General features: G+C 40.8%; 1 protein-coding gene across 3 annotated transcripts; it reads left to right on the forward strand.

Moving 5' to 3' along the window:
* The first annotated feature begins 594 nt into the window (after positions 1 to 594).
* On the forward strand, positions 595 to 8,120 carry LOC101165446 (solute carrier family 25 member 38-B). 3 transcript variants are annotated; one of them, XM_023954128.1, is made up of 10 exons: positions 595 to 1,049; positions 1,117 to 1,225; positions 1,561 to 1,656; positions 2,691 to 2,774; positions 3,564 to 3,688; positions 4,009 to 4,093; positions 4,589 to 4,768; positions 6,055 to 6,223; positions 6,304 to 6,467; positions 6,710 to 8,120. In XM_023954128.1, the coding sequence occupies exons 3-10, from the start codon at positions 1,642 to 1,644 to the stop codon at positions 6,830 to 6,832; spliced, it is 945 nt and encodes a 314-aa protein (XP_023809896.1). In that variant the 5' UTR covers positions 595 to 1,049; positions 1,117 to 1,225; positions 1,561 to 1,641; the 3' UTR covers positions 6,833 to 8,120. The 3 variants fall into 3 exon arrangements, with proteins under 3 accessions (XP_023809896.1, XP_023809894.1, XP_023809897.1); XM_023954126.1 differs by having other exon boundaries at positions 595 to 1,225; XM_023954129.1 differs by lacking the exon at positions 2,691 to 2,774 and having other exon boundaries at positions 601 to 1,225.
* Positions 8,121 to 10,599: the final 2,479 nt, after the last annotated feature.

Genomic DNA, 10,599 nt, shown 5'->3' on the forward strand with positions numbered 1-10,599 from the left:
CCTGCATATTTTTTTTATTCTAGTCTTTGTGTTTAAGGCGCAGAAGAAGAAAAAAATGAAGTTTGCAAAAGATCGTAGCCTATTTGTGACGTAGAAAATGCACTAGGCTGGCCTCAAGCTGCCTGCTCTGCTCCATTCTGATGCATCCACCTGTGGACAGATGGATCCACGAACATCTTGGGTTTTCCTCGGCTGAGCTGAAATCTGGATCGATTGCTCTAACCTTTCTTGCTTTTTTATTTTTTTTTTTTGTGTGTGTTGCACCGGTAGTGTTGAGTTGTGAGGGGCTGTAAGCTGGCAGGAAAGCGTATTAAAGGCAGCGCTAAGCATTAAGGGGTAGCATTGCTTCACACCAAAAGTCCCGCCCACAATTTAATGGGACAATCAACTCCTGCGGCTCTGCAGAAACTGTCCTAGACCTAGACAACAGAGTTTTTATTTTTTAACGACCATAATTCAAAGACTACTGAGTGTTTTTTTCTTATGGATCAAAAGATCAGAGTGGGTCTATAAACATTTATTGCATTTTAATTCAAAAGAAGTTGCAAAAGAGACAAAAGGCATAATTTCTCATCGCCCTCTTTCCTTTTTGGTCCTAATCATCTTCCGTACTAAATCAAAACGGGTAAAATAACTTCCAGAACTTTATATTTACATCGCCGTAATGTTTAGAAAAGACGCGCGACACAGTTTTAACCCCGCGTGACGGAGGACCGTCATTTTTAAACGACTGCTCATCATGGTTCACATTTTTAGAGACCGTGGATGGAATCCGGTATCAGCGAAGCGAGTTCTGGATCGGTCAGATGTCCGGTTCAGATGAGGCTGGATTACGGTGTTGATGTCCGGGGCAGCGCGCAGGTGCCGCGGTGTTTGACTTTAGTTATGCCACCGGGCTGCTGCTGTGTCAGTCCGTGTTGTTGTTGGCAGACTGTGACAACTGCAGCGGATCTACTTCAAGTCTAGAAAACTTATTTTTTTTTTAAACTAAACCTACGAATAACAATTAAGCCAAACAACGCTAAATAGCCTTGTTTAACAATCATGAGGTAATGAGGTATGCTAACATTTTTGGAATGTAACTAGCTTAATAAGTAAGATTTGTTTTTACTTTAGGCATAGAGTTTATTTACCGAGCTCAAAAAGTTTGTAAAATGATATCGGAGCGTAAGAAGACGCGGTTTTTGACGCTAAAAAGAGCAACTGTCTCCATGGATCCCTAACGGTAAGTTGCTAGCTTTTATAGTTAGCATGTAGCATTGTAAGCTAGCTTCCCCCGCTAACAGCTGTTAGCTATCTTAGTGTCCCTGAAATACTGTTTACTGTATTTATTTCATCACGATTCTGTCCATTATTTAAACGCATTGAATGTAGACACGAACTCTAGCCTTGTCATAGACTAAAGACGTCATTTTAACTTATTTTACCCGTTAGCCGGTCAGTCATGTAGCTAGCCGACTAGCCTAGCATGCGGCTACCGGTTTTCTTGTAGTTCTGCCACATGGATGGATTCATAGCTGTCGTGGTTTATTTTTTGTTTATTTATTTTTTTGTTTTCAGTAACCTTAGCTGAAATCAACCAGCTTCAAGTCAGCAACATCAGGAGGTAAACTGGAGTCCGGTTCAGCGTCCAGAGCAAAGATGGAGCTAGCATCGGTGAGAATTTTGATTTATTTATGATTATGTCAACTTAGCACCTTTTGATTCAGAACTAAAACAAAATAACAAATAAAATAAAATAAACTTTTGTGCAGTAAAATTGTTTATACGGGCAATTATTACTGTTATCATTATAATAATTGTGAAGTGCGCCACAACAGTTTGTTTTGGATCATCGTCGATGTGGTGTTGATTTTATTTTCAGTATTTTAAAGTTTTTGGGTCTAAAGTTTTTCAATACTTTTAGCATTTTAAAATTAAATATAGGATTTCATTCTAAGTCTTTTGATGATAATGTTTCAATTCTTATTCATGCTCGTATATGTTTTCCTGCTCAGTCCTGTCATGTAAAGTGAAACTGAAGTGTTTCAAGGCAGAACCAAACACAAAAAACTGTCCAACTAATGTCCCCGTTTGAGGTTCAAACCAGAAACCTTCCTGCTATGAAGCACCACACAAAGTTTTGTTATATTTAAGCTGCTAAATTAATTAATTGTAAATTATTTTAACATTCAGCCTTGGTTTAAGTGCAGAAATAAGTCAATGCTGTGATGGTTAAAATGGTAGAAAATAGACATGTAAGGAGCAATGTTCTGTCATTTATCTGTTCTAATGCATGTCTTAATATTTAACCTAAACAAAAACAAAAAAACCTTCCTGTTGGCAAATCTGTCGAATAAACATTTTTCCCCCCATTAAATTAATTATATATTTTTGCCATCGTTACTAAAGGCTCTACAACTTTTGAAGACGCACTTCTGTATTTTTGACCTATATTTTTAGTCCTAAGTTGCAGTTTTTGGAAATTTTGTGTTTAATGAGGATAAATTTTGGCAGAGAGGGAGGTGTCTAGCATGAGCAAGTGTGTTTCTGAAAGATAGAGATGGGGGGGACGGACGGACCGTCGAACGCGGGCGGATTAAACCGGGGGACGAGGGGAGGGCTTGATGCAGCTGGTCGGTGAGAGAGAGAGAAGAAAGAAGGTTCACAACAGAGATGCAGGCTCATCCTCTTCATTGTCATATTTGTAGCTGCAAGATGGAAGAAGGGTGAAAGAGGCCAAGATGCAGGAGAAAGGGGACGCTCAGAGTCAAACCCCAGGCAGCCTGGGGAAGGTAGGACCGTCTGAAGACACGCAGCGTCTTAACTGTGTGTTCAGCGTCTTGCTCTGTGAGGTTGTTGATGTTTCCCTACGGAGCGGTCATTTCTGTAGCAGCGGTTTTCTGTCTCGGAGCAACAGTTCACCTTCAAAGGCGGCTAAATTTAGCGTTTATTTGCCCCCGTCTGTGTGTCATGATGTTTGGACTCGACTGCAGATGACGCCGAGGTCCGGTTGGATTTTTGTGTCGGTGGGTTAAAGAAATGCTGGTGTGTGCTCCCCGTCGCTGTGGTGATCGACTATAGAAAGTCTCATTCTATGCTGTTTTGTAGTGTCAGGAAAATGACTGTAATTTGGTCTGAAGCCACAGATACCAGACTCTGTGTGTGTGTGTGTGTTGTGCGTGTGTGTGTTTGTGTATTTGTGTGAAATGTCTGAGTGGATCTCCATCATCTTCGCTGTGTTGGAACCTGGCCTCGGTGCCGCAGGCTCGTGGCGTTTTTTTCTTTTTTTCTTTCCCCAGCATTCGATTGTAAATGTTGCGTTAACATTTGTGTTTGAATTGGATGTGTTTTTATGTATGTGAGAAATATTCTGCACATTTAGTCGTTTATGTTTGAAAGGAAATTGACTGGATCCTGGCAGATTCTGTCCTTTTCTGCACTTCCATCATGAATTCATTAAACTAATCCTTTCTCTTTGCTGCTGCCTGGTCTCATTTCGCCTCTCTGCCATCTCCTGTCACTGTTGCCTCCATGTGTTTATGTTCCTCTTCATCCCTCTCTCCGCCCTCCATCATCCTCAGGCTCACCCGGCCCTCAAAGCCTTCATGTGCGGCTCTCTGAGCGGCACCTGCTCCACGCTGCTCTTCCAGCCTTTGGATCTGGTCAAGACGCGGCTGCAGACCCTGAAGAACAACGCCAAACCGGGGTGCGCACGCACACACATTTCACTACGTGTGGACACAACAATTTTACCTGCAGTCCATTGGTTCCATGCTGAATGCTGCCTGATTGTGCTTCCATGACCTAAATAAAGTCATTAGTCACAGCAGGAACACAGAGCTGAGCTGTCAGATGCTCCAGTCGTAGTTTCCTGAATGGAAACGTGGATTTTATTGAAATAGTTTTAGTCATATTTTGACTTAAATCCTAGATTTCTTGTGATTTTTTTTCTTTTTCTGTTAGATCTTTAAACTTTTGTTTACATTATAAGTTGACTTATAAAATATGGTACTTTTATTCTTTTAGAGCACCAAACGTGGGAATGTTCCGAGTTTTCATCACTGTCATAAAAACAGAGAATTTCTTCAGTCTGTGGAAAGGAGTTTCACCGGTGAGTAACAGAGGACGTTTGTTTGAAATCATTGAATTTTTCTAGTTTTTTTTTCTTTTCGTTTTTTTATTTAGACGACAGAAAGACGAACGCGTGTTATTTTTGTGAAATAGCTTCTTTTTTCTTGGTTGTACAAATCAAAGAAGTTAAAGCCATAATTCTTTCAAAGACCCACTCCGATTCTCTCTAAAGCTGTGGATCACTGAGAATGACTGTGGATCCGAAAAGTTAGTCCCGTTGGCTGAGACGCATCTAAGTGTGAGAAATTTATTCTCCACATTGACGCATCGCGTAGGAGAGCCGCAGAACCAACAATTTAAATAGAGAAATACTTAGAAATGCTATTTAAACTTTACTTTTCTTTCTATTTCATCAGAAAAATGCCTCAAGAATATTTTAAAAACACATTTTTTATCAGAGTGGGTCTTTAACTCTCAGACGGCTCAAATATGACGGACAGAAAAGCATCTGAATTGGTTCTCTCTGCGTCCGCAGTCGTTCGTGCGCTGCATCCCCGGCGTGGGAATCTACTTCAGCACCTTCTACTCGCTGAAGCAGCACTACTTCCTGGACCGAGCGCCCAACGCAGGCGAGGCGGTTCTGCTGGGGGCGGGCGCCAGAGCGGTGGCGGGAGTCTGCATGCTGCCCTTCACCGTCATCAAGACGCGTTTCGAGGTGCAGAGACGATTTCAGGACCTCTGTTCAGATCAAAGGATTTAGTTTATAGAGACGGTTAGAAGATCAGCTTCTCGTCTGGATTTATTCGTGAGGAATAATTGGTACAAAAGTAGGAATCCGACAGTAGTTACTTGTTTTGAGTTGCATCAAAATTTTATCTACATTTGCTCACCTGCTTTTACATTCTTGTAATCTGCAGGGATTATTGTGGGATTAAGACAGATTCTGTAGTTAAAGCAGCTTTCAACCCTTCCACAGGTTTAGGAGTGTTTATGGGAATCTTAGGCGCTTCTAGAAGATCATTTATGAGCTCAGACACTGATGTTGGATGAGAAGATCCGCCATTTCCTTCCAAAAAGGTTCTGTGGGTTCGAGGTCCGGACTCGGTTCGGACCAGATGTTTCTGCAGATGTTCTTCATGATGCAGCAGGAGAAGGTCTCCCCGAAACCGTTGGGAGCATGGAAATGTCCAAAATCTCTTGATGAGACGGCTCAAAGGCCAATCCCAGAGTCCTCCATCACAGCGTCGTGGAGGTGTGGTTCGCCTCTCTGCACCTCCGACGGCTGCGTCCCGCCTTCCACTTCCTGTCGTTTCCGTTTTCTTCCACCGACGGAGAAATACTTAAATCAAAGACCTGAGTCACTTTTCAGATAATTTTGGCGAACGTATTTCTTTAAAGAGTTCATCTTAAAAGATTCCATAATATCTTGCATTTAGATTTATTCATTTGAAATTCTTATTGACTCTTCTTACCGGCAGTCTGGGAGCAGCAGCTCTTCGTCAACGTCATAGACTTTGAAAACGGTTTTTGAAAGTTCGCCCACAGAGACGGCTTAAGGGCTTATGGAGTACCGACCCACGCCAAAAAAAAAAATACGATATTCTGAATTGAGGACTGAAAGTGAAGAAAGAGGGAGCAAACTCAAAAATACAAAGCAGCTGGTAGTATAAAGACTATCTTTCATTTGGTATTAGTTTATGTTTTTTTTACATTTTTAATGAATTCTTTTGAGTTTTAACAGTTTTTAAAAAAATAGAAATCTTGTTTTTTTTATTCACTTTAGGCTGAACTTATGGATCGGGTCAAAAAGTTGCAGTAAATTCTCACCAGATGCCCATGAAGTGACGTCATCAGCAAAGCGCACATTATTAATGTAGCTATAGATCTACTAGAGGCGCTGATGCTTTAAAAAGCTGCTGATTTAACCCGCAAATATTTGCGATTAAAAGAAAACAAACTTTTAATTGTTATTCAGAGTTGTGGTGATCTTCGTCGTTTCAGAGTGGCCGCTACAACTACGTGAGCGTGGCGGGGGCTCTCAGGAGCATGTACGAGACGGAGGGCGTCCGGGCTCTGTTCTCCGGGTTGACCGCCACGTTGCTTCGAGACGCCCCCTTCTCCGGCATCTACGTGATGTTTTACAGCCAGGCTAAGAAGGCGCTGCCTCCAGGTGAGGGCGGGAGGAAGCTGGAGGGGGGGTCGGACAATGCCTTACATTTTTACCCTCCCCCCTTCTCCTGTTTCCCACAGAGGTGACGGCAGCGCCCTACGCCCCGCTGGCAAACTTCGGCTGTGGGGTGGTGGCGGGCGTCATGGCGTCTCTGGTCACGCAGCCGGCAGACGTGGTCAAGACCCACATTCAAGTCAGCCCCTCCCACTGGAGCACAGCAGATGCAGTTCGCTATGTATTTAAGGTATTCACACACCTTTGTCCAAGAGGATTTATTTTTATTATTGCAGGTGTTTCACCTTTTCTCCAAGAGGCTCCAAAGGTGAAACACCTGCAATGATAAAAATATATTTAATCCACTTCCCTGTTTGTTTTTTCAATAAAAATCCACCTGGATGAATGAGAATATGCTAAAATAAACCGTTTGAGTCCTAAAAATCAACGTTGTTCAGGCGCCACAAACTGATTTCGTCTGTGTCCTCCCAGGAAAACGGCGTGGCGGGGTTCTTCCGCGGGGCCGTGCCCAGGTCCCTCCGCCGCACGCTGATGGCGGCGATGGCCTGGACCGTCTACGAGCAGCTGATGGCCCGGATGGGACTGAAGTCCTGAGAGGAAAAACACGCGTTTCCTGTCGAAAGCAAGAGCAAAAAAAAAAAAAAAAGGAGCGCCGAGGCGTTCACGGAAAGGTGGCAATATGTGTTATTTTAGAGTGAAAGGCGTGAAGATTCACCTGAAAACCCATCCCTCTCAGCTGTAAGACCATGAGGCGCTCCAGGAAATGACTTTGAAGAAGTCTTTAAAAAAACTGTTAAAAGCAGATGAAAGGAAGAAAACCTGCATGGAGGGCAAAGGTCAAAGAAGTGCTGCTTTCACTCCTAACTCCAGACAATCTCTAATGCTTGCACCGCTGCATCATGGGAAAAAACATCGAATCCACTTTGAAGTTTCTAAAACTTTAGAAGGAAGGTTTTTTTTTTTCTTAAACCAGAATTACCTTCAGAAATGTAACGTCTGGGCGTCTCAGATGGATCCGGATTCAGTCGATTTTTAGGAGTTTATTTCAATTTCAGATTTCCCTCCTGAAAACGACCCGAACAGATTTAAAAAGTGAGTTTGTTTTTTGGAATTGGTATAAATGAAGAAAACAAGCTAAATTTTTCTAACTGAATAAACACGCAGCCGCTGCTTTTATCTGGAGATTTTATTAGTATTGATTTAGTCAGAAACACTGAATTTGTGCACTTTTGTGTTTCCAGTTGCACTCCAGGGATCATTCAAGCACCTTTACAAGTTCCATGTTTTTGTTTTTTTTAGTAATATATCCGATTACTCACTGAACTAAAAATGTTCCAAAGATGTTAAATTTGTAAATAAATAAAATCTCAAAGTGCAAAGATTGATGACGTCAGAATTTCTGATCTGTTCTTCTGCAGAATCCAGAATGTTTCCTGATGTTTTCAGAAATGAAGCCTCGAGTGGTTTTCGGTTTGAAAAGCTGTTTTCTGATTATTATGATTTCATTATTTTACTGATTATTATTATTATTATTTCCATCATTTCACTTGTTTGAAATGAATGAAACTTGCAGTCTGGTTCCAAAAAACTGTCTTTCTTGTCTGAGAAGCAGTTTGGATTTCATGTTTGAGTTTGTAAAAAAACAAAAACAAATGAATTCAAATACTTAAAAACTGATGGTTCAGATTAGAAAACACTCCGGATAGAAGACACTGAAGTGATCTTTCAGTTTTAAGGAGCAGCAGCCGTGTGCCAAAATGTTCCCCTGTAGCCGTTTCCTGGATGGTTGTGATGTCATCACTTCTGTTGTGCATCTGTAGGGCAAAGTCTTCGGTCTGCGCTCACCTTCGCTGCCCCAATAAACTAACCCTCTTTTCATAAATTCTTCTGAACTTTTTTCCTGATTTAAAAACAGTTTATTGTTGGATAAGATGCTATCGAGGAAAATCACTGGCTGCTTGCTTTGTTGATGTGTGTGCGTGCATTAACAAATGTGTGTAACGCCGTCGAGTGTCATGGACGCTTTTGTAATGTTCGGACAAAACTTGACGGTCTAAAAAAACCTTCAGATTTGGAGGTTTATGCTTTTTTTTCCAATCGGTGATGAGGATTTCTGCTATTATTACCGTTTTAAAAACATGTTTACATCACGACTTTATACCAGCTGCTGTTTAGACGGATGAATTTAGAAACCCGTAAACAAAAACTCCAGAAACTGACACAGATGAAGTTTCATGTCTTTATTTTTTGTGTTTTTTCTAAACGCACAGTTGGAGGTAGAGCCTTTAGCCACCACCTGTTTTGTGAAATAAGCTCCCAGCTCATGGAAGAGAGGCCGACACAGTTTCCCAGTGGCGGTTTTTGATATGGGCGATGTGGGCGGTCGCCCAGGGCGGCACTTCATAGGGGGCGGCATTGGCCGTGTCCGATGAGTAATGTGCTACATACAATATTCAAAGAGGTAGCTTGAAGTTTTAATTTGAAATTACTTCAGCAGCCGACACTTACTACTTTTATTTTGACACATCAGACTCTTAATAATGTCTTCCTCCTGTTTCCTCTTCACACTTATGGTGCAAAAAAAAAAAGAAAAAAAAAAAAGAATAATTTAGAGTGAAACAACGTAAAACAGGCACATGAAAAGGATTTAGGCAGAACAAACATCCGTGCTCAACCCAATTTCGACAAAAGCAGGCAATGGGGATTATTTCCCACAATTCTTTGCTCCGACACAGCAGACCCGATGCGCACGTGACCACCGCCCTCTGCTGCAAGACGCTTGCGGCCACACCTCTTTGCGGTAGTCTTTGGAACATAAGTAAAAAAAACTCGAGAGGGGAGCGCAACTCGCCGGTGGCTGGGTGAATCACACTAACAGGTGATTGGGAGTCTTTTTCTATCTAACAATCAACTCTGGGCCGCAGCTGCGCCTCCCGTCATAGAGACGGAGCCGCGTGTGTCAGAGGGAAGGGGAAGGGGGGGGGGGGGGGGGGAATGAGCGCAGACCATTTTTTATGGATTGAGTTTTTTTGGAGGATTTCTGCTGTTGGTGTTGCACAAATTTAGGGAAATGCCAAATATTTTTGGAGTAATCCCACTGATGAGTTCTAAGATTTAGTCTTTAATGTTTTATAAGACCTAAACATATTAATCACAATAAGTTTTATTTTTTAGATCTAATCCCTCTGATATGTTTCACAAAGACACACACAGGACGTCACACATTAAGAAATTATTGCTTAAAATGAAGCAGGAGTCCAGCTCTAAAAAAAATGCTCTAAAGAAGGATGAAAGAGCATAAAAATGGAATTATTTGATATGTAATTTCTTATTAATATTTCCAGGCTTTCTTTGTTTTGTCCTGCAGCATGTTCATATTTGTATAATTTTGACAGAATATATTTCTATGGAGAACAAAATATTACAAGTTATTTAAGGTTTAACTTGAGTCAGTGTAGAACCGCCACTGCAGTTTCTACATTCAAAGTTAGACTAAAAACATTCCTCTTTGGACAGGATTATTGTCAGACCAGCTAGTAATCAGAAAATATTTAACTTACTGTTAACATGTTTAAATTTAAATTAATAACAATTAGTTTTTAGTAGGATGCTAGAAGTTTGAAGCTGGGGAAAGTATGGTGCACTGGGGTTCTGTCCTTTGAATTGAACTGAATTTTCTCAATTGTAAGACATTTAAATCTCCATGTATATTTGAAAAACCTCATTGTTGTTTAAATCTGAATATTGTGCACCAAATAAAGAAAAAAAGTAAATTATTGCAGGATTTTAGAGAAGAACATTTGATGAAGAAACCAAGTTAAAAAAGATGAATGCACTCATTAAAATGATGCCAATTAACTTTTGAGTTTGGACCAGACTTTTTTGGGGTTTTGTCTCTAAATCTTGTCGATGCGTCTTGATGGGACACTTTTTTTTTTTTTAGAAAGTGTTTTTCCTCTCAGGGTCGTCTTTCAGGAAACTTCATATCTGTGTAAAAACCAGAGAACTGTGAATCTGAAGCTCAAAATCGTTTTATTTAATTTAAATATTCAAGTGTTTTTGTTTCCACCCGTTGGACGTTTGGTAGACGTGACATCATCACCTAAAGGTGATTTGGAAAGGTCTTAATAACCTCCCCACATTTAGATTAAAGGGTCTACAGCAAGTTTATAAAACATTATCTGTTACAGATTGATACGTTTTCCCATAGAGTTGGTCGGTAACGTTCATCATAGAATCACTTTAACTGAAAAAAAAAAGGATTTAGGAAAAACATTTTATTTTGAAACAAATTAATTTGTATGATGGTGCAGAAAATACAACAAAACCCTTTGTAATGTTACCCTGGTGACAATGACGGA

The sequence above is a fragment of the Oryzias latipes genome, chromosome 1, assembly GCF_002234675.1.
Source record: "Oryzias latipes chromosome 1, ASM223467v1".
Taxonomy (NCBI): domain Eukaryota; kingdom Metazoa; phylum Chordata; class Actinopteri; order Beloniformes; family Adrianichthyidae; genus Oryzias; species Oryzias latipes.

Coding starts and splice junctions, on each gene's coding strand:
- LOC101165446 (XM_023954126.1), top strand. Junction 4,769..6,054: donor TCATCAAGACGCGTTTCGAG/GTGCAGAGACGA, acceptor TCGTCGTTTCAG/AGTGGCCGCTACAACTACGT. Junction 6,224..6,303: donor TAAGAAGGCGCTGCCTCCAG/GTGAGGGCGGGA, acceptor TGTTTCCCACAG/AGGTGACGGCAGCGCCCTAC.